At 41.9% G+C, this 24,713-nt stretch overlaps 1 protein-coding gene across 1 annotated transcript in view; it reads right to left on the bottom strand.

Annotated features, from left to right (window-relative positions):
* Positions 1 to 7,519: 7,519 nt before the first annotated feature.
* The window catches only part of LOC124798926, a 42,796-nt gene continuing 25,602 nt past the window's right edge, over positions 7,520 to 24,713 (bottom strand). The window contains exons 3-5 of the mRNA XM_047262459.1: positions 18,130 to 18,349; positions 13,233 to 13,368; positions 7,520 to 7,716 (exon numbers count right to left, since the gene is read on the bottom strand). Of these exons, the coding sequence (XP_047118415.1) occupies positions 7,520 to 7,716; positions 13,233 to 13,368; positions 18,130 to 18,349 (553 nt within the window). The remainder of the gene's footprint in view (positions 7,717 to 13,232; positions 13,369 to 18,129; positions 18,350 to 24,713) is intronic.

The raw sequence follows: 24,713 nt of genomic DNA, 5'->3' as shown, positions 1-24,713 counted from the left end.
GATGACAATGCCCCATGTCACGGGGACACAGTTGTTCACGACTGGTTTGGAGAATATTTTGTACAATTCGAGCTACTGATTTAGTCTCTCAGATCGCCCAACATGAATCCCATCGACCATTTACGGGAAATAATCGAGAGGCCACTTTGTGCACAAAATCCTACACTGCAACTCTTTCGTAATTATGGCTGGATACTAGGACAGCATGTCTCAGTATTTTGAGTTGCTGCACTACGTCGGACCAAACGAGACCCGAAATGATATTAGGAGTACCCCACGACTTTTATCATCTCAGCGTACGTCACAGCACGACGACAGTGGACGGATAATATACGTCGCTAGCAGTTAACCGGTCAAAGATCACTACGAAGGTAGGAAATCTGCTAACAAGATGGAGAAGGAAATGAATAGCGATTTCTAACACTTAGGGTATCTAAATTTAGAGTTTGTGAGACCTTTGTGAGACTTGCAACTAAACAAAGCATGGGGCATAAACATTCCTACAGAAGGATTATTCACGTAGTGGTGTTTGAATCTATGAGACACATGCTTGCAGGAGTGTATCATCCACAAAATGACAAAAATATCAAGGCCAATGAATGTGAGAACTATAATATAATGGCTCAAACACCGAAAACGTTGACAAGAACTGATGAATTGAAAAGAAAAGTGAGGACTAGTTAGATCATAAAATTCTCTTTACGGAAGGTAAAGCCTCAAGAAAAGCAGTTCTGGCATTGTGACTGACGACGATGTTTACATTTAAGAAAACTTAAGACACTTTTAAACGACGCATAGGACCTAGAAAATGTGTCCGACCATCTAAAATGTGCAAAAGTTTGTGCAGCTAGATGTGTAATATACAATACAGACAACAACCGAGAAGGCGCAATAAGAATGAGAGGGGGTGGAAGAAGTGACCGAACTAGAAAGGGTTACAGTCTTCCTCCCATACTGTTCAATCTGTACGTGGTATAGAACCGTAATGAGACAAAACCGGAAATGACACGAGATCCAGCGGAGACTGGCCGACTGGCAGAGAGCATCGACAGCGAACTGCCAGAGACTAACAGGTCGACAATACGAAAGACTGGCAGAAAAGGGGGACGCAAGACAGAATAAGAACGAGTCCAGCGCTCAAATCAAGATCGAAAACTAAGACGTAGCTAATTCAGAAGCAAGCCAACGGTGTGTATGGAGATCAATCAGCAGCGCAGAGAACCACAACTGACTTAAAACCACTGCGCTGCAGGCTTTAAAGGAACGCCACAGCCACAGGAGCCAATAAGCCGACACGCGGACGGTGACGTGGGGGGGAGGGGGGGGGGGGGGGCATGTCTTTGCACCAGCGCCCACAGGCCCAGCCGCACTGCCCAGAGATCTCAATCGATTTCCATACCGTCCGGCGAACCTTGAAGCACGTCAAGCTGGGATACCAGGCATGAGAGAAGCAGTACAAGGAGACTAAAACTCAGGGTGAAAGTATACCATTGTTTACATTGCTATCATTAGTGGAAGTAAAGAAAAATTACAAGCCGCGCGGGATTAGCCGAGCGGTCTGAGGCGCTTCAGTCATGGATTGTGCGGCTGGTCCCGGCGGAGGTTCGAGTCCTCCCTCGGCCACGGGTGTGTGTGTTTGTCCTTAGGATAATTTAGGTTCAGTATTGTGTAAGCTTAGGGACTGATGACCTTAGCAGTTAAGTCCCGTAAGATTTCACACACACTTGAACACACTTGAAAATTACAAGATCAGCTTTGAGTCGTGGCGGCTCTCTTGGTACCGACTCTTACCCTCGTTTTGGTCTTCGGTCAGTGGTTAAACTCGAGTACGATGTGGCGCACTGTACGAGAGAGGAAATGGGTCTCTGGAATGAGATCAGAGCACTACGAGCCAGCAAGTGCCTTGCGAAGTGGTCGCCGATTTGGCCGGCGTCGGCTGTACTTGCGGAGTGTGGGGTACGTGCTGGACTAGGCGGGGAGCCTAGGCCCTAGAATTGACGGAGGAGGGGGGGGGGGGCTCAACGGTTGTTGCTACGTGTACCTGGTATCTGCGAAATGGAGAATTCATGCTGTCAAAAGTGGGCTCTTCAAAATGTTTTAAACTGAGTTTCCTGCGCCTACGTCGTTTTATTTTAACGTGTTTTCTGGCCCCTATATCGGCAGGTGTGTTTAGCCTAAAGTTGTTTATAAGTGCAGTTTCCTGTCTGCTCCTGCAACATGATTTATTGCGCTTGTCGATGTTACGATCCATTAAGTTCAGAGTGGTGCAGAACAGTAATTCAAGTTATCCGCCCCAGTGTTCGAGTTGTTTCACTGACATTGTTACCTTGAAAATCAGTGATCAATGTGGGTGTTTGTTATTTTACCCTCTCTCAGTACTGACATATAGTCTGTGCACTGCCGACCTGGATACTGTCTTTGCACCGGATAACCAATGACTATATGGCAGATTTATAGTTGGATATTTATTGAACTAGTTTCATGGCATTTTTGATGTAGTTTTGACCCGAGCGTTTCAATAATTAAATTTTTTATTCACTTGATTTCGCTGTAGCCTCCTATGTGTTTGTAATTTATATTTCGTACACTCAGATGAAATTGTGTCAGCGCGTAGGGGTTCCATGGGATATTATGGGCTTAGCTGTGTTAATTTGGTTTGGTACAAAATGGTTCAAATGCCTCTAATCACTATGGGACTTAATATTTGAGGTCATCAGTCCTCTAGACTTAGAACTACTCCAACCTAACTAATCTAAGGACATCACACACATCCATGCCCAAGGCAGGATTCGAACCTCCGACCGTAGCGCCTAGAACCGCTCGGCCACACCGGCCGGATTTGGTTTGGTGTGCGCGCTGTTGGGGTGTCCTTAATTTAATGTTTATTAGTGCATGGTTTGTACTGTATATATCTAGGCTAAACTTGAGTTTTTGAGGGCTTTGTAACGTGTGAGTTTTCGAGCCTGGTTGGGGCTTGTGATCCTTGCTTCCCACCTTCGCAGTCTACCGGTACACTGTTTGTCCCTCCGGCGTCTGGCGAGCGGGCGCGCTAGCGAGGCTTTAACTGTGGCAACCGTTGTCTGCGAATGCGTCGTCGGAAACCACTCCGTGAACGGAACTTACACAAAAGATAAGTTGAACTCGTTTTGTACTACCTGGAAAAGTCTTTGACACATATTTGGAGTGTTTGCTTTAATAGCTTGTGCTCTCCAAGCAGACACTAAATTCTATTTTAAGGAAAAAGAGTTCTAATTTTTTATGTTATCATAACTTGGGGTTCTGTAGTGAAATTGGCATGTTTCTTACTATCGTATTTTTATACTTCTAAAAGAAAAATATTCACATGTTAATGCATTCCTAAAAATGTTGGTGGACGCGAATTGCGCCCGCCCATTGCATTCATTAAGACTATGGGGATGTCTTGTCCCCAGTAACAGCGATTACTGCGTATTGTTGAAATTTATTTTAATGAGCGGGGTTTGATCACCTCATATCCCTGTATCGAGTTCTTGCCGTTTGTTTTTAGGGGCAAGGCATTATTAGAATGGTTGCCAGCCCTTGGGGTTTCTTATCTGTTGTAAACAAATTCTGGGAATTGTCATTGTTCTTTCGGAACTTTGTTATTAATTGGTTCATCTGAAATGAAGTATTACATGTTGACCCGTTGCCCAATGAGAGGTTGTTATTACAGTCATTCAAACAAGTTTTGAAGTTCCTTTAAATTAAATCATTCTTTTTATGTCAAAAAGCATTATATTATCGAATTGTTTCTTTAAAATTGTAAACTTCATCTGAGTTTCGAGAACCTTTATATTTACACGAAAAATACGTTGTTTTAATTCTGAAACGTTTTATGAATAAATTGTTTTGTATGCAATAAATGATGAATGACGGTTCAGAACTGTCCCGAAACACATGTGCTACAAAACGCCACTGTTTCCCGCGCATGTACCCCGACATCAATATGGGATATTATCACCATGCACACGTACACAGGCCGCACAACGGGTTGGCGCACTCTGGATCAGGTTGTCGAGAAGCTGCTGGGGTTTAGCCTCCCATTCTTGCACTAGAGCCTGTCGGAGCTCCTGAAGTGTCGTACGGGTTTGAAGACGTGCAGCGATATGTCGACGGAGAGCATCCAAGACGTGATCGATGGGGTTTAGGTCTGGAGAACAGGCAGGACACTCCATTCACCTGATATCTTCTGTTTAAAGGTACTCTTCCACGATGGCAGCTCTGTGGGGGCGTACGTTATCATCCATCAGCAGGAATGTGGGACCCACTGCACCCCTGAAAATGCAGACCTACTGGTGCAAAATGACGTCCAGATACATCCGACAGTTCCTCTGTCAAAGACATGCAGTGATGTACGTGCAAAAATCATAAACCCACCCCACACCATCAAACCACGACCTCCACACAGGTCCCTTTCAAGGACATTAAGGGGTTGATATCTGGTTCCTGGTTCACGCCAGATGGAAACTCGGCGAGAATCACTGTTCAGACTATACCTGGACTCGTCCGTGAACATAACCTGGGACCACTATTCCAGTGACCATGTACTGTGTTCTTGACACCTGGCTTTACGGGCTCTCCTGTGACCAGGGGTCAGTGGAACGCACCTTGCAGGTCTCAGGGCGAATAAACTATGTCTGTTCAGTCGTCTGTAGACTGTGTGTCTGGAGACAACTGTTCCAGTGGCTGCGTTAAGATCCTGAGCAAAGCTACCTGAAGTACTTCGTAGGCGTCTGCGGGCACTGATGATGAGATATCGGTCTTCTTGTGGTATTGTACACTATGGACGTCCCCTACAGTAGCGCCTGGTTACGTTTCCTGTCTGCTGGAATCGTTGCCATAATCCTGAGATCACACATTGTGGCACACGGAGGGCCCATGCTACGACCTGCTGTGTTTGAACTGTCTCCATTCAGCATAGTATTTTACCCTTCATAAAGTCATCAATATGTGTTCTTTGATCCATTTGCAACAGACAGTAACCATTAGCACATCTGAAAACGTTTGCACACTTACTCACTGCACCGTACTCTGACATGTACCAACACACGTCTGCGTATGTGGACTGCTGCCAGCGCCACCGTGCGACGACCGCAGGTCAAATACATCACATCGTCATAACCCGAGGTGATTTAAACCCACAAACCGCCAACCAGAGCTTTGTTTCACAATGTACCAGCATTATCCTTAGTTTATGAGCGTGAGTGAAGCACTCGAAGTGAAGAAATTCTGCTGCCGTAGCGGCATATTAGCTCTCGATGGACCAAGTAAGGAGGATTTAAGGAGAACACTACCACAGGCAAAGTATGTCTACTAGTATCAACCGTAGGTCTTAAATTGAGGACGAAATTCTTGAGAAAGCACGTCTGAATCACGGCACTGAATGAAATGATCGTACGGAATTTATTGGTCGGGATATCCACTTTGGGGTTCGGCCGCCGTATTGCATGTCTTTTTAGTTGACGCCACTTCGGCGACTTGTGTGTCAATGATGATGAAAATGGTGATGAAGTATACTCAACACCCAGTCCCTTGCCGGGAATCGAACCCGGGTAACGCTACCACTGCGCTACGGAGGCGAAAACAGCACTGCATGAAAGTGAGCCATGGACTCTGTGAAAACTGGAAAAGAAGAAATTCGGAACGGTTTGCATGTAACATTGCAGAAGGATGGTGAAAGTTAAGTGGACACTTAATAAAAGAATTACTGGGTTGTCTCTCTGTTAACAACATTAAAAATAAATTAGTAGCACATGAACTATTCGCAGAAAGAAGACAAATAGAAAACTGCTACTGAAATCACCAGATGAGCCAGTTTTATGTTACATAAGGTACTGGCCCAATATTCTCCATTTTGACAGCTTCAGCAACTGTCAACAAAGTAGCTTTTAACTGCTGCAAAATTTGCGTAGTACATTGAGAGTGGAAAATTATGAGGACGGCTGCCACCTATGCAACTATTTCTCTCCACGTGCAATGCTGATATTACAACACATAATTAGTCTTCGATGTTAACGTATCCGTGTATATGCCTCGTCGTCTAGTTGCCTACTGTCCGAACATCGCGTCACTCGCGGCCACACACTACTGCCAGCTAGTAATAACTTGATTTTAATTGTCGTCTCTACACCTGTGGGCAGGAGAAATGTCAATACATAAGATCTGGACGTGGTACTGGCGGAGTAGTAGTGCACCAGTCAGCTGAAGATCTCATACACAGCGGCAAAAATTTCTATATAACAACGTGGTGAGTGGATCAAATACTAGCTAAATACTGACTGGAAATGGCAACACTGCAGAATACAACACTCGCATATATAATTAAATGCAAAATAATGCTAGCTCCGAAACATTCCAAAGCGACACGTTTCTCTTGTTGTGATCTAGTTCTTCTTCTGTGAATCCCTTCATGCTTCATAGACAGTTGGCTTGTGCTTGTAAGACGTTGCCAAAGTTTCAGGTATTAAGGCTAAAAAAACCACAAGCCGTTTCTACGAGCGGTAATACCGTACTGCTGGCACTACTGCAATCTACTGCGTGGAACTACCACATGTATTTACTTCAGAATACCCATACAATATTTACCACCGTGACAAATAAATTGCGATAATCCGCATTCTGTCTCCCTAAGCTATATGAGGCAGTAGTTACAAGTAGCTAAGCTGTTTCTCTGCTGCTATTACCTTGGAAATCTACGTTGGACACTGATGGTGCTAGGATGTTGGGTTTCAAAGAGAACGATATGAATATAAGAATTTATATTTACTGTTGGCAAATCACTATAAAAAAGGAAAAAAACTGCAAAATTTTTACAAAACCAAAGTTTTTCGCTATATTATTGTCATTAATTATGCAGATAACGTCTACAAAAAGCTTCACTTACGCTAAGCAAGATTCCTTTGAAGACAAAAGTCACTGTTCTTGTTGTTCTGCAGAAGGCCTGATTCATGTCATGAGATAAAGTTGTAACGAATCCTTTAGGTACACATGAACTGTAGGATGATATCATGTCTGGAGACATGGACATCAAGAAACTGGGGCAGTGTGTCAATGAGAAATTGCCGCTCGTTGTTGTGCCAGTGAAGTGAGACTCCCTGTTGTTTGCTTAGGAAATCACTAGTGTCTTCTTCAATTTGTTGAAAAATCTACGGCTGTGGCACTCCATGACCATCTTTCCAGTTTCTGTGTATGTCCTCAAAAAGAATATATGGTACACCTTGTCATAAAAAATTAAACAAAACACTTTCACTTATGGCTCGTCTCTTTCATGCTGAAAGATTGACTTCTGGTTCTTGAGACCCAAAAGTGCAATTGGCGCTGATATTAAAATGAAATGTTGCTTCATCACTGAGGTGAAAGCAGATCGTTTCTGTGTTCACAGAACAAACGAGTTTAGCAGCTGCATGTATTTCCGTGTTTGTGGGTAGATCGAAATGATTTTTTACATTATAGGATAAATTATAGATTTATTGAATATAAGAGTTACAAGGGATGATGGTGATTAGAGGTGGATGCCGTGCTCAGCCCAGGACTTGGCGTACTTCTTCCTGTATTCTCCAGATGGGTCGTACTTGTCCAGCAACTTCTTCATGAGGTCTGGGTGGCGGTGCGAAATCTCTCCGAAGAAACCTCCGATCTTCTTGAGCTGTGTCTCAGTGCACTTGGCGCAGTCTGTACGCACTATTTCGGGCAGCACCTCTGCAAAAGAAAATACTGTTAAAATCATCGAATTTTGTTGTGCTTCGGGATGGAGGCCGGTTTTGAATTTGTAGATTGGGGTGAGCAGTGCGTAAATTGTTGACATAGTCGCTAGGGTCCTCAGGCGTCAAAACACAACTACTCCTTAATTTTTCTGGAAATACTATTGCGTCGTCTCAACCGTTCTGCCACATAATCACATTCCCAGAATCAAAACTTGTCGTTTGACGTCAGGTCTGCAGTATCAAGGCTGTTTAGAATGTGTAGATTGGGGTGAGCAGTGCGTAATTGTTGACATAGTCGTTAGTGTCCTCAGGCGTCAAACACAACTAAAATGGTTTGTTCAAATAACTCTGAGCACTATGGGACTTAACTTCTGAGGTCATCTGTCCCCAAGAACTCAGAACTACTTAAACCTAAATAACCTAAGGACATCACACACATCCATGCCCGAGGCAGGATTCGAACCTGCGACCGTAGCGGTGGCGCGGTTCCAGACTGTAGCGCCTACAAACGCTCGGCCAAAACACAACTACTCCTTGATTTTTCTGGAAATACTATCGCGACATCTCAACAGTTCTGCCACAATCACATTCCCAGATTCAAAACTTGTCGTTTGACATCAGGTCTGCAGTATCAAGGCTGTAGCCAACGACAAAAGATGAATGACGGGTCTCAGACGTTTTAAAACATAGCCATTTGGCTAATTGACTATACTGCAGAAGAAACTACGCCATTAAAGAAAAACTTAGGTGCCAACCACGCTACTACGACTTCATATGGGGAAACATTAAGTCACGAACGTAATGGAACATTGGTTTACATGTTAACTTTGTTACGAGGACGTATAAATATTTGACAACAACAGGATTACATTCAGAATAATAAGATGTACTAGGTAATAACATATACAGAAAATTTATCATAAACTATATCACGGCAAATATGTGCAGTTCTGCAGCATATGTAACTCCTACAAATTCTGTACGTAGCGATATCGACGACAGTAATAGCTTTTCCAGTTTAGGCTTACAGATAACTACCTCACAATCATACAGCTTGTGGATAAAGATAAAAGAACACTTGTTGTAAAGACATGCAGAGAAGACGATTTTTCACCAGAAATCATCCTTGTTCCAAAAAAGTATTGGTACAAGTTCACAAGCGTTAACATTTCGAAGCTGTTTACATTTTTTGGTATACAGAGACGTTTACGAATAGACTCGAAAGAAATGAATCTTATAATTATTGACCAAATAAGACACTCTACAGAGAAAACTATCACTAAAATTTAGGTTCGAGATTTAGCATGTTTTCATTCGATTTGAAATTTTCATAGCTTTTCCCTCTCCCTCACTTCTCAAAGTCGTCAGAAACTCAAGAAGTGGCGTCAGCTGTTTACACACGTATCAGTCAGCAACCTTGAGTAGATACGCTTAGGACATGACACTTACTCTTCACGACGGAATGCTAGTTACGAAAACCTTTCCAAACAGGTGGCTGAATAACCTTATACCTTAGTGGCAAAAGGAGGGGTCCTTCTTCGACAATTCTCAACGTCCTGGGAGATTAAAAATGTGTATAGGGACAGGAGATGAGATTCTCGCGAAACTGAAGCTGTGAGGGCGAGGCATGGGTCACGCTTCGATAGCTTGGTCGGTATAACACTTTAGACGTTCTTGGATAGCTCATTAGGTAGATCAATTGCCTTCGAAAGGCAAAGGTCGGAGTCTGGAGTCCCGGTATCGCAGTTTCATTCTGCCAAGGAGTTTCAGTATCAAAACTGTTCGGTAAGCACATAGAAATCAGAGGCAGTGGGATTTGGTACTAATCTTTTCGTTCGTGTACTGCTGAGGTTTTTAATGAAATATGGGAAGACATTACATCTGTCTCATCCTGAAACTCCTGCACCATAAACATATAAACACCAAGAATAATAAGCCGCCGCTTACGAATGCAAAATTCTATGGTGAGTGTGGCAGTAGATTATTAGATATAGAAGCCTATTGGGTGGGAACTAGTGCATCAATTTTATGTTGAAAAGTAATAACAAGATTTCCAATAAAATGATTTTAGTAAAATAGTTCTAAACATTGAATACATGTGTAAAATCGGATAATTCACGCACATAGACAATGAAATTCAATACGAAACAAGCTATTACGCTAATAGATTTGAGGAAATATTAGGACTTCAAGTGCCTTTAGAATAAGTTGACTGATGTCAAAACACAAGCATCGATTGGCTGAAGAAGGGCCAGGAAATGTGGGTCTGACATTAATTAGGCAGTCATCCCACCCTCGTACATCTGTCCTTAGCGAACTGTCATAAGGCGAGTCGTACAGGGTAGACGGAATGCCATCTTCCACTGCTGACCTTACAAGATTTGAGGCTAGGAAAGGAACAGATCAATTAGCGGAGAATGATAGTGGTAATTAGGCATTTACTTGTGATTAACTGAGTACGAAAAGTTAGGGCGACGTAATATCTCTTGCTGGAAGCACTGCGAGAGTAAGTTCGCGGCGTAGCCTACGCCATGGAGAAGTCCACTGATATAAGCCACTCTAACGAAGGGCAGATTGTTATGGTTCAACGCCGCGGAAAGAGCATCTATCAAACGGCGAATGTGGTCGGCTTTTCACGTAATTATGCCGTGAACCGGTACGGAAACTGTTTGAAGGTTGTGAAACTACGGGTACACCACAAGCTGATGGACGTCCACGTTTCATCACATAACGTGGAGCTCGGAGATTTCCCGTTCTCCGGGCACAGGTGTTTCGGAGCCCACCAGTGAGCGTCCACCTCCGCAGGACAATGTAATTCAATACGAAACAAGTTATTACGCTAATAGAAATGTGTTTTCACTGTGAAACAGCGACTTCGCCAACTGTGACTGCAATTGACACGCCGTTATCGGTATTGGGCCGTGGATCAAGTGGAAGCGTGTTGCCTGGTATGCTGAGTCACATTTCTTGTTACTCCAGGTCGGTGGTCATGCCCGGATATAGCGTCCTGAAACCGAACGTGCATCTCACCGAGGTTACCGCCTATCGCGCTATGGATGACTTTTACTTGGGCTTCCATAGGATCTGTGGTAACAATCGAAGGCACCATCACAGCTGTGGACCACAATAACATTATTGCAGACCGCCTGTAGCCTATTACGTTTGATGTCTTTCCCGATGGTGAAGGCATCTTCCAGCAGTATAACTGCCCGCGTCACAAGACCAGAATCATCCTACAGCAGTTTTAGGAGCACGACATTGGTATTTTGGTCACCAAATATATATGAAAAGACACAAATGGAACGCATCTGTGACGCTTCAGGGCGCCAACTTCACCCCTACATATCTCCGGCCCGTGATTTACAGAAAACTCGTGGCCAGTGCGTAGATATTTGGTGTCATAAACCTTCACAGACCCAACAAGGACTTTTAAAATTCTTGCCGCGCACACTTACTTATTACGTACTATAAGTGCACCAAAAGGCTGCTAATCAGCTGGTCACAAAATTTTGGCTCAGTAGGGTGTGGAATTAAACGCAATTTTGAACGGTAATAACAATGAACAACTGGACGATACCTAGGCCTCTCACTAGCTGAATGGATTGCTACATCACTACAGTCATTAGACGAGCTTGAAGATGTAATAGGATGGAAGGTGAGTTAACACCATGAGTAGTGTTTTAGTGTCATGTGTTATGCTTTGGTGAACCAATTAATATTCTTTCTTTCATTTAGAGATGGTGTGCGTAGTATTTTGAACTGATTTTTGTTCCCAGACAGCTTTGTTGATGGTACACAGGGTGGTGAGGAATAAACTGAAAAGCTTGTAAGGGTGTTGCAGATTAAGTTATGCTAATAAATAATTGTTCAGCTGATAACACGATAAGTTGCGCTGTTCCGGAGTTAATTACCATTGTAGTTAGCTAATCAGGCGTAGATGATGGGGCAGGCTTTGCCTCGAGTTAGATCCTTGCTACCGTCCCATGTTCAACTTTTGTATCGCTGTCTTGTTCGGTTTTAGGAAACCAAACGAGGAACGCGTTTGGCGACGCCTTCTCTGGCTCGCGCAACGCCCTGATTGACTAATTTAAATGCTAACTCAGTCAGGAACGGCGCAATGTTTGGACTTTCATTCTTAAAAGTTGTTTCTCAGCACAAGCTACCCTGGAACACTTTTACTAGCTTTTCAGACTGTTTCTGACCGCCCTCTATAATTGAGGACTACAGAGCACTTCAACACATGTCGTAGGGAAGAATTAACGCTTGTGATTGATAAACAATGTACCATTTTAATCGACCAAATTGTTATGTTTTTACTAGTCCACTGGTGATAAAGGGGTATAGTGTGACCACAGTGATTTCTGCAGTGGGTATATCTGTGTGCATCCTGTGGAGTGCAATAGAACATTATTATATGAAAGAGAATCCACAGTCACCCAAGATATGAGGTGATGTATAAAATTGTAACACCTATGTCAACTTTTCGTTGAGCTTTTGCTATAAAGCATTTGCTGCAATTAGTTCAGTTTCTTGTACAAGTTATTTCTTGGCCTCTCTCCTGTCTGTACAGAAAGCAGAAGGTGATATTGATAATCCTTGTACAACTTAGGTTAATATGCTCCAAAGCTGTATTACTTTTGTTCCGTATTAATAATATTCTCTGTCCTAACATTGTTTTAAATGATTTTCCTGGAATTTAACGAGTAACACCAAATGAATTTGGATGTTGCTAATACGGCCTTGCTATTGATCGGCATAATGGAACCAGTGTTTACTGAACATTCGTTTTAAGGAGTTCGATCTTTTTAAAAGAAGCATTCTTAACCAACGCAAATACTGGTGTTAACATACGTTTATTTCTTTCCATGGCCACAAATCACTCTGTTAGTGACGGACCAACAGTCATTGATTGTGCCGGTTTTTATCGCCACTCCCGCTAACAAGATAATTCCGCTTTCTCTTCTTGCTAACCACGTAACACAAATAATATTAGATTATTCACTAAGGAAGAAGATATATAGGTGCCCTGGCGTTGCGTTACAGGGTAAGGAGATAAGCTGCACAGGTAATCAAATGTGCGTGCCTTGGAAAAGTTGTACCGCAGTAAACCGGGATTTCTCTAATTTTACACTGGGGACCAATAAGTACTATGTATTCTGGGAGAAGAATTAATTTCCTGTATGGAATTGGAGTATGGTCTCGGAGGTTGTTCACTGTGCACAACATAGTTCTTGCAGTGTCAACCACAGTAGACAGGAATTTCAGACTGACTTATACCTTTATCCCAATCCATATATTTCTTTCTAAGCAAACTTATTTAAATTCGGGGAACAATCATGTTCCAATAGTCATTGCTCCATTGGGGTCCCGTTACTGCAATCTGCAGCTACGTGATTACTGAATACAGACTCACTGCATCCACGGCATGGGCCTCATTTTAAGTGTGTGAGCCTGTGGTGTGGGCTATACCATACTACTGGGTAGCAGACTGTAGACTACGATTGGTCTCACTTTTGAGCGCCTTCGCGGCGGGTCTGCACGCTGCATCTCCTTCTTCCAGCAGGCAGCGCATCGCATCCTGGACTCGAGTTTCATCCGACAGTACCTCCTTCAGGTCTAGGCTGTCAAACGTGGCCGCGTACTTCTCCTGCAACACAGCACACCACTCGCTGTAACCAGAGGACTCATTGCAGGCACAGTAATTCGTATATCCGAAAGAAACTGTCGATATTGCCCGTACCCTTCAAATTACCATCCTGGCAATCGCTTTAAACTGCAACTCGGGAGCCTGTCGGGGAACTGAAGCCACCTTCTTCCCGAAAATGTCTCTAGCACCTTGCCAATGATCCACCTCACGTAGTACATTTCTGAAGTCTTCCTTAATGAGTTGTTGAAGGCATATATACTAAAATTAGCATTGGTATGTGTGTACGCAATAAATGTTTGCTAAGTGTGTACATAAATTACACGATTAATTTTATATGCACAAAAGGTGAAAATGTCGTTAACGACCACATCCCAAAACTTTGTCACCTAACTCGGGTACAGCACCAGAAGATGAAGAAGTAGAGGAAACTTAAAAAACGACAGCGGAAATTGATCGTTGATACTGTCACTTGTATTTCAAACTAGCACTCCGTTACTTTACATATACACATGTTGTGCAGGCACTTACTGTGACTCTGTTTGAAATAGAAATATAGACCCATCGCAAAGAGTTACTAAATTTTAAGTTCCTCTTATATTATTATTTACGACGTAATTTGGAGGCTTTGCTCCTTCAACAGCTGCTGGTTCGCAGGTTTAGTTCTAGTTACATTGTTCGTGGAAAATCATTGATGTAGAAGTGTGTAGGTTTTAAATTTATCGCTTTTTGTTCAGAATTCTTTTGGTGGATTCATAAGACGAAATATTCCCTTAATATTTTTTGCTTACCTTTCTCGAGGGCGCTGCATTCGGACTTAACACATTCAGAGTTTACAGACATCACTACAAATGTTACACGCACCTAGCGTTTCCTCGTTAAGAGAGGTATTACATAGTTTTTCTATTTATGAAGATATTAATTTCTTACAGTTTCTTACGTTAAAGTGTAATAAGTATAGTCTGTTTCTCAAATATGTCATCCACTTAATTGAAAACTCTAAAGCGTATCACAGAATTTGAATTCTGAATGATATTGGATAAACTTCCTCGGTTTGTAATTTGATATGTTTGCAAAAATAACATTTTCTACAAAAAGAGGATGTACAGTAAATAAAACTAAGTGGAATCTGTTGCATATGATGTGGTTCGAGAGAAGAGGCAAGTTTCGCTAGGGTCCTTATTACTTTTGTGTGTTCGTTGTCAATCGTTTCGTTCAGAATGACCGCTGACTGTCGTTTTTTGTTTCTGTGTACGTCTGAGCTTTCCGTAATCCTTTACTTTATGCCTTTTGATTGTGCATTCGAAATGGTCAGTCAGGTATTCATGTTTGTCGTTTTGTGTTCTCCCTGGTGCAGAAGGATTCCTACAGTTCACTTACTGTAATCATTTCGTGGAAGGCCTCCATACGATCTAATACGCTTCCCTGTGTCTAATATACAAGTTGTGACAACTATGCTGAAATTTATACACTGAAGCCTTAATTGGGTTTACGTTATTTGCTAATTGGGTATGATGGATTAATGAGTTACTTTTGAACGACAAACTGATGTTGACCTCACATTTGTTCAGGATCCTAGTTATTCAGTAGCGGATGGGACCAATAAATGTAATACTATCGCGTGGTATGGGACTAATAAATGGGTTACTATCGCGTGGTATGCTGCTATTCAGTTGCAGATGCAGCTATTCTGGCGTGTCGGTGAAACCGCGACCTGCGGTAATGGTGAGCAACAGCCGACTGGACCGCTCTCACTCCCGACCCACATCGCATGTACGCCTGTGTGTGTGTGTGTGTGTGTGTGTGTGTGTGTGTGTGTGTGTGTGTGTATGGGTACCGCTGACCCACACTGACTTATTGTTTTCCAAAGCCAAGTACGGTTACCTGGTTTGCATACAACGTATCTTTGCAGCCAGTCTACTTCTGCTAGCCGGTAATCACTTCTTCGCGTAGAGATATAATTAATCCTCCCTGTAGCGCTATTTGTTTCTCCCGTTTCTCTCCCAAGCAACCATATTTTACTTACTTTTGTGATCGTATACATTATTTTTTAAGTCAACATCCCTTTTACTCAACACACTCTGATCGGCAGAAACGAATGCGATGTGGTCAGAAAGTTTTTTTAACCAGTTTCTGACATTGTGCAACAATATTGCGCTAAAGTTCACTGTTTGTGGAAAATTTTAACATAAAAGAGATTTTCAACTACCATAGGCAAAAAGGCATCATGGATGCGCAGCTGCAGACCTCTATTTCACAAATGTAACATATTAATAACGAATTAGAGACTCCCTCTTCATTTTGTCTTATCACAAATACATTTTATTTGTTTGAAAGTATTTATTAACTGTATAATATGTATACAGCATAGCCCTAAATAATAACCGTGGCCAGTGCGGTAGTCCGTTATCTCTGTCTGTCGTACAAGCCGATTTTTTTAAATGAATTTATTTTTCTCGACGACAAACATATTTGTCATTGTCGCCTTGAGTTGTGATTTGCCTATTGGATGTATGGATAAAATCGAAGTTACCTATTGCTACTACGACCTAACGTGCTTACTGTAATTGAAAATGTTAGTCGAGTAACAATTACAGGTTATGTGGCCCTACTGACACTCGCTGATCTCTGCACGTTGTACAAGCCAGAAGAAAAATTCTGAATCCAAAACATAGTTTTAGACGCATAGTCATGTGTATACAAGGACGTATCATAAATTCATGATTACTATTTCACGTCGTACGTCACGTTTTTAAAGAGTTTTCTCTCATTTCCACAACCACCCTCATCCCAACGAATGCATTCATTTCACATACTGCCATTGTTGAAGACTATAAAAGTAAGAAGGTTAAGCACAGGTCCCTTGGTTGACGTTTATAGTGAATATTTAGCTGTCAGTAGTGGCGACGGGATTTCAATACATTTCATAAGTGTTTGGTAGTATCCATAAATTAGACATTCGTTGCCATTCTTAAGGTAAAAGTGAGCTTCATGATAACAATGCCACCCCTTACGTACCACGCACCTAACCATTAAAGGGGGCGGGAGGCGGGGGAGTGGAGTGGACAGTCGTGTTTGTGCTCCTCTACGATTCAGCCACCGTACGGTTCGTGCAACCACAACACATACATATCCGTAGAGAGGCCAGACTAGCATAGGGTTCCGGAAGTAGTACAGCAACGTTTCCATGTAGTTGCAGGAGCAACAGTCTGAATGACTTATGCTGCAATCTTACATATGCCAACAAGGAGTTGGTGTGTTGGTACTGTGATTGGCTGAAAAGGACGGGAGTTTACAGCTATTATATTTTCCGAGTACATGTCGTTTTAATCCTACGTTTATTGATGATGGTAGCCCCTTTGATAAAATATTGTGGAGGTAAAATAGTTCCCCACCAGGAATTTCGGATGAGGACTACTGAACTGGTCGTTGTCATTAAAAAAAACAAATCCCTTGATCTGTAGGTTGAAACATGGAGTAGCACATATTTTAAACGTAGAGGCGTCTGCAGGAGAGAAGACGAGAACAGCTACATCAGTCTTCGCACTGAATACCATAGCAACAAATTATGTCTTAGCTTACGTCACTATTGTCGGTAACTACTCCTTACGGCGGAAGGGCAAGTATGCATAATAGAACAGCAAAACAAGTGCGTTCACAGGAATCTCACAAACTACGTGCTACTGCGCGTTCTCAAATCAGAATGCCTATCAGTGAATGTGACAGAACCACAGTTGGAAACATGGAAGCAAAAATCGAAGAAAAATCAAAGGACAAGTCTTTAATGAAGGTGTAAAACTCAGGTCAACATAGAAATCTACCTGAATATGGAAGCAATTTTGGGTACCATGATGGAAACGATGCTCCCAGTTTCACTGACTGAATAAAAATAAGTTGTCGTACGACATATTCAACTGCTGTGTGGTTATGATTAAAGTGAAACTACTCACCGTTCTGTGTGAGCTGTAATTATTGTATGGCAACGAGATGTGGTAATTATGCTAGTGCATTAATGTGGAACCTATTTATGCTGAAAAAAAAATAGTTTCGAATTTGCCCACAAGGTGCAACTCTAGCCCTGTAAAATATCTCGCCGACGTTTCCGGCGCACACACTGAACAATTTGTGTAAATCAACATTATTCCTACCTCATTGGTTTAACATTGTCTGCCCACGTCCTGTTCCTAATCCATTACATATGGTAACATTTATATACTTCTTGCATTCACAGCGCCAAATTTGCACCTGGTGGCCAAAATTGGAACTAATTCTTTTTCCAGTGTAAATGGGTTCCACTTTAAAGCAATAGGATATGTACAAGTGTCGGTGCCGTATGATTATCACAGCCGACACTGGGCCTCTGTGAGTAGCTGAACTTTAATAATAACAATCTGGTAGGTTATTAAGAAGACAGCTGAAGTTAGGAATGCTTACAAACTTGAAGTCATATATTCCCTATTGAAACTACAGCAGTCTAAGAAGTGTAAAATGAGATATCTCAAATATTTGGGGACCCACGAACAGAACATCATTGTAGGAGAATGTCAGCATGGGGCCATAGCCACCAGGCTACTTATAAACTTACTAGAAAACAAAGGTCCTACAGCAGTTCCTTAGTGGTGCGCCTGAAGTAGGTTTGCTACCTGAAAGCATTGTGGGCAACTGTGTATCAAGAATTGTGGGTGCTTATGGAAGATTGTGTCTAATTGAAGACTTTGCACTAGAAACGCGGAGTGGCCCTTGGCGACGAGAGGTGATGCTTACCTCGGCGGCCGCGACGAACGCCAATGAGGCGCAGAGGAGCAGAGCTACGTGACACTTCATGCTGGTGGTGTCGGCGCTGTGAGCTACCTGTTGTCGACTGTGCCGCAGTGACGGCTGGCGCGGCTTATATGCCGGCCTGGCGTAGCCTGGAGTGGCGGCGTATCGCTCTGTGGTTGCCGTAGGAGGGAGCGGGGGTCGATCAACCGACACCTCAGCCCCACTGGTTCACAGCGGGCCACGGCCGGTTACCACCTCCACCACCACTGGCGGTGTTCCACATTGATTACAAGCCACGACCTAGTCTCCTCAAACACTCTCCACCGCCTCACACAAATACCGAAAACACATCAAGGTTCAGGTATCATCGTTGACCAAAGCTTTCTTATTAAATTTTGTGAGTTACAAAGTAACTTCCGTTTTTTCTAGGCGAATTCTCAGTCTGTGTTGTTCCAGTTATTAGTGTTCCACACCTCAGTCGGTAGAAGAGAAATCCTTATAGCATCACTTTGTTGCATCTACCCTCTGGGTGCCTGTCTGTCACACTTTTCTCAAGGAAAGAATGGTTAAAAATATCAAGGTTAAATTTATATCATATTTTAATCTGTAAGGTCTCTGACGGTGAATGAGTTTAAGCTATTGGGTTAACAAGGTCAAAAAGATAAGGCCACTTATGTCACATATTTCGATACTCGCTAACTAACTCATCAAAACCTATACGGTATTTCATGTGACCTAGAAATATGAAATTTGACAAGAATCAAAATTTCACATTACAACTAAAGAAAAAAACCCGAAAATTATTAAAACGGAATTATAACACACGAAAAAAATTCTTTTGGGTTGTTTATTAAATAACTGTCTGTCTATTCATCCATCTTTTAAGACCTCTTTTTATTAGCAACAGGTAGACGTATAAATTTGAAATTTGTGACGTATTCTAAGGTCTGCAGTCCTTGGCGGTGTAATTAACGTAAGCTTCAAACTCAATGGAATCAAAAGGTATTGCTATTTATGTCACAAATTTTCGTGCTCACAAACTAGCTCATCCAAACTATAGAGTATCTGCAAGGAAGCAAGGTCTCACTCTACATGCAAAGGAAAAAAGTCCATAATTGGTCATTTTTAATTAAATCATATCACTTCTTTCTCATTTGTTATCCGAATGCCTGCCTATCCTGTTAAGATCCCCTTTTCTCAGGAATGTGTAGGTGTATATCTTCCCTGCATCGATATCGATAAAAAGCCAGAAATGTCTAGATTCTCAATTCCTGGTATCAATGAAATGTCTGTATAAATAATAAAGTTTGTACCAAACCCTCGGTACGTGAGTCCTACTCGCACTTCTCCGGATGTTTATTTGTTTATTTTTCTTTCGCAATGCACGAAATGACTCTGTTGACTCATAACCAGCACCGATTCAGAAAATGTCGCTATTGTGAAAGACAATTGGCTGTTTATTCTCAACAAATAATGAGTGCTAACGACAAGTGATCTCAAGAAGATTATTTCCAGATTTCCAAAGGGCGACTGACAATTTTCATCACAGATGGCTTCTATTCAGTGTGACATCATCATAGTTGTCCGACTGGATTCGTGACTTCCTGTTAAAACTATCACAGTGAGTAGTATCATGGGACGTCATCTACTCAAACAGAAATGGTATCTGAGGTTCTCAAATGTAACGTTATAGGCCTTCTGCTGTTCGTAATTATTTAAAGAATTTAACAGACAATCTCAGTCGCCCTATCAGTTTGTCTGGTCTATGTGAACGAATTGCAGAATAATTTCGACATCTGCACGGTTGGCCCCAAAGAAGAAATAGTGTGAAGGCCTTCTCACGAATACTAATAAATTTCATAAAATTTCGGTTATATGTTAAATAACACAGATTTAATGGTCGTAGATTTAAGAATGGGAAAAGAAATTTCGGAATTACTAGATGACGATCAGTTCAGCTTTAATAAAGGTGAAAGCACTAGAGAGGCAGTTCTGACGTTGCAATTGATAGTGGAAGCAAGACTTAAAAAACATCATCCACGTTCATAGAATTTGTCGACCGGGAATAAGCGTTCCTGAATGTCGAAATGTGCAAAATGTTCGAAATTCTGAGGCTAATAGGGGTAAGATGTAGGGCAAAACGAGTAATATACAATATGTACAAGCGCCAACAGGGAATAATGAGAGTGGAAGACCATGAGCGAAGTGCTCGGAGTAAAAGGGTGTAAGAGAGGGAGGTAGTCTTTCGTCCCTACTATTCAATCTAAACATTGAAGGAACCATGACGGAAATAAAAGAAAGGTTCAAGAGTGAGACTGAAATCCAGGTTGAAAGGATATCAATGATGAGATTCGCTGATGATTTGCTGCTCTCAGTGAAAGTGAAAGAGAATTACAGGATCTGTTGAGTGGAATGGACAGTCCAATGAGTACAAAGTATGGACTGAGATTACATCGAAGAAAGACAAAAAGAATGAGCGGTAGGAAAAATGACAAGCTTGATATCGAAATCAGGAATCTCGAAATAGCCGAAATTAAGGAATTTTGCCACCTAGGAAATAAAATAACCGAGGACGGACGGAGCAAGGAGCACACAAAAAGCAAACTAGCACTGGAGAAAAGGGCATTCCTAGCCAAGAGAAGTCTGCTTCATTTTAAGGAAGGAATTTTTGAGAACGTACATTTGGAGAACAGCATTGTATGGTAGTGAAACATGAATTGAGGGAAAATCGGAACGGAAGTGAACCTAAGTATCTGACATATAGTGCAACAGAAGAATTAGGCGGAGTGAAAAGGTAAGGAGTGGGGAGGTTATCCGCAGAATCGGCGATCATAGGAGTGTATGGACAAAACCGGTAAGAAGAAGGGCCAGCATGATAGGACATCTGTTGAGACATGAGGGAACTGTTTCCACGATGGAAGAGAGAACTATAGAGGATAAAAACTGTTTATGAAGAATAAGATTGGAACACATCCAGCAAATAACTGAGACGTACGGTGCTACTCTGAGACGAAAAGACTGATACAGGAGAGGAATTCGTGGTGTCGCATGAAACATCATACCAATCTGAAAAAAATAAAAAGAGGGAGATTGAACTAAATACATTGATTTTACCACTACGCACGAACTGAAATCACTTAGGAAATGTCATAGGAGAGATGAACCAAAGACTAAAGTATTAGAATATGCAACAGAAATACTAAGAAGACTGCACATACTACGCTTTTTCGTCCTTTTTTGTAGTATCGCAGCACATATAGGATCCTTACCGGCTATGAACGGATAACGTGAGAAAAGTTCAAAGAAGGGCAGCTCGTTTTGTATTATCACGAAATAGGGGAGAGTTGTCACGGATATGAAACGCGAGTTGTCTCAATCATTAAAAGCCGGCCAGGGTGGCCGAGCGGTTCTAGGCGCTACAGTCTGGAACCGTGCGACCGTTACGGTCGCAGGTTCGAATCCTGCCTCTGGCATGGATGTGTGTGATGTCCTTAGGTTAGTTAGGTTTAAGTAGTTCTAAGTTCTAGGGGACTAATGACCTCAGAAGTTAAGTCCCATAGTGCTCAGAACCATTTGAACCATTTGAGCCAATCATTAAAAGATAGGCGTTCTTCGAAGTGGATACCGCTTAGAAGGATATCTGCGCTCCCTTAACATTAGGCGTGTTTTTATTTCTGTAGTTTCACTGGATAGATCAGGACGGCGTTTCATTTCTGATGCTGTCTCACACGCAGGAAAAATGTTGATGGCATCTTTACCCTCTGCCATAGATGTGCAGAGTATAACACAGACACAACGTGAAGGTTCCCTTTTCTGACCCAGGAAAACTAAGGATAAAATTGCATGTTTGCTTCCAGAAGTAAATGACTGATTTGTATCCCACGTTAAACGACGAACCCAACTTAGATAAACGACAGATTCCCAGTACTAAAATTTGCCCTGTGTTGTTTCCAATCAATATTGCGCAAAAGTCTTTCTAACGTTTGGTGAAGGAAACGGGGTAAAATATTTTAGTTGAAATCGACAACTTCGAAAATATTCTCAAAGAATTAAAACTTCAAATAAACGTGAAGTTTCCTGGTCTGTAATGTTTTGACACTGTTTAGCATTATTTTATTCTTCTGTTCTGTCGACTAATACCATTATTATGACCTTCAAATGACACTGTTGCTGTGAAAAAAATGGATCCTATTTATTTATCGGTTTTGCAAAATCCCAAAATATATAAATTCGGGAGCAAGAAGTCATTCCTAGCACCGTTTCTGTCACAAGATTTGGTGCAGTCTTCGTAGTATTGCTTCTGGTTGACGAAGAAATCGCAGTCGCTCTCAAACTAAGCACAATAAAATTCATAAGATTTCGTGCCTGAATTTTTAGTACTGATGGAAACGTTTCTTTCCAAATTGGATAGATAAATAGTTTTTTCCGATATCTGCTATGTAGTCTGTTATGATTATGTTGGGCTCGTTCACATTTGTTATTTAAAAATAATTGCAGGTATTGTAAGGTCTGAGGATGAGACAGAGATAAAGCTGAGATGTGTGTCAGTGCCGTCGGGTTCAAACGAGACTGACTAATTGAGATTTTAGCCTTGCAGTCACCGTGATGAGGTAGAGAAGATGGTGGTGTAAGAACGAAACGGAGGCCTGGTGCTGTTAACCGGGGTTTCGACGTCTTTGTGAGATAGTGTTGCAATGTCCGCTGGCAGACGTGGAGGCAGATTAAGCACTTCTACCGAAGTAGGGAACAGTTACGAGGGTATGCTGAAACGTAATGCCACCAAGTTTTTCATTCTGTTCTAAATATCGGTTGACTTGTTACCTGTCATGCTTATTAGACGGTCGACTTTGTCGCATCACTAACGCATGTTGTAACGCTCTGCCGTCAGAGGGTACAGAATTGAAGCGTGTAACACGGCATTGGTAACGTAACTATGTCAGTGAGTGTGAAACAGCACAGAAACCTGACGGCACGAATTTGATGACTTCGTCCACACATAAGCTCCCTCTCCTTGAACATGAGAATAAAAGATCACACATGAGCGCAGCTACATCCGCAAAAGTCTGACGCCTTGGGTTCACTGTCACTCATTTTCCTCCATACAATCCTGATTTCAACCCATTCGATTTTCATGCTTTCAGAACTTAAACAACACCTTCAAGAGTTTAACTTTCAAAGTGATGAAGCGGTGCAAGCAGAGGTGAGGTTGGACTCCATCAAAAAAGTCAAACATTCTGCAGTGACGATATGAAAAAACTGGTGTCTCGTAGAGAGAAATGTGTTCATCGCCAGGCTGACTGTTGAGAAATAAATATTTAGGCATGAGGACTGAAGATGTAGAGTATTAATAAAGTCATTTAATTAAAAAAACTGTTTAGAGTCTTTACATGAAAAATTCAGAGGCATTACTTTTTAGAATGCTAGATTTTATTTGGAAACGATGGTATACTAAATATAACTTGAACCTACCTGATACGATCATATACAAACGTATATCTGTAATCAGTGAGTACTTCGAGATGCGGTTCCCAGAAAGTCGCAGCGATCATTGGGATGAATTTTGTGACGTACGCAAGTTATTTTTACGTTCATACCTGCCGCATTATGATACCGAATTGTTTTTAATGGAACTGTCAAGCTTTTTATGTAATTCTGGAGAGACAAGTGGACTTAAATATGAAAACACGTTTGGATATTGATAATATGGTGACAGGATAAACCACTGTCACAAACCATTGTTAGGACAACAGATTCCACAAACTTCTACTCCACTGTACGAAAAGTGACCAAACTCGATTATTATGTTTATTATTGTGACTGCCAAGCGCTAGAAATTTTGATATTGAGCTTTGATAGATGTTCGTTGATGATGCATGTATATTTATGTTTGTGTGTGTGTGTGTGTGTGTGTGTGTGTGTGTGTGTGTGTGCATGTCTCTGTCTGTGGTGCGAGAAGAAAGAAATTTTATTGTTGTACAACACGGGTTGCACACTTGGTGATTATTATCATTTACCAATCCACAGATTTGTGGCAGATTAGCTTCAGTCATTATAGCAGATATTTTCAAACACTTTGTTCGCTGGAATACAAAATCGTACGAGAGACAACCACAGAAGTGTCGTGTGTCATCTTCGAATACTTTTTCGTGCAGTATTACTATTGCCTAATCACGTACAGAGCAAGGAGGACATCAAAAGCAGACGAGCACTGGCAAAAAGGGCAATGATGGCCAAGAGAAGCCTACTAGTATCAAACATAGGCCTAAACTGGAGGAAGAAATTTCTTGGAATATACGTTTGGAGCACAGCATTGTATGGTAGTGAAAGATGGGCTGTGGGAAAACCGGAACAAAAGAGAATGGAAGCATTTTATTTGTGTTGCTACAAGAAAATGTTGAAAATTAGGTGGACTGGTGAGGTAAGGAATGAGGTGCTGCGCAGAATCGGAGAGGAAATCACTGACAAGGAGAAGGGACAGGATGAGAGGACATCTATTATGTTATTAGGGACTGACTTCCATGGTACTAGAGGGGGCTGCAGAGGGCAAAAACTGTAGAGGAAGACTGCTCTTGGAATACATGCGGCTG

This window comes from Schistocerca piceifrons, chromosome 5, assembly GCF_021461385.2.
Source record: "Schistocerca piceifrons isolate TAMUIC-IGC-003096 chromosome 5, iqSchPice1.1, whole genome shotgun sequence".
Lineage (NCBI taxonomy): Eukaryota > Metazoa > Arthropoda > Insecta > Orthoptera > Acrididae > Schistocerca > Schistocerca piceifrons.
The sequence above is the reverse complement of the archived record's forward strand: the minus strand, read 5'-3'. Positions and strand labels throughout refer to the sequence as shown.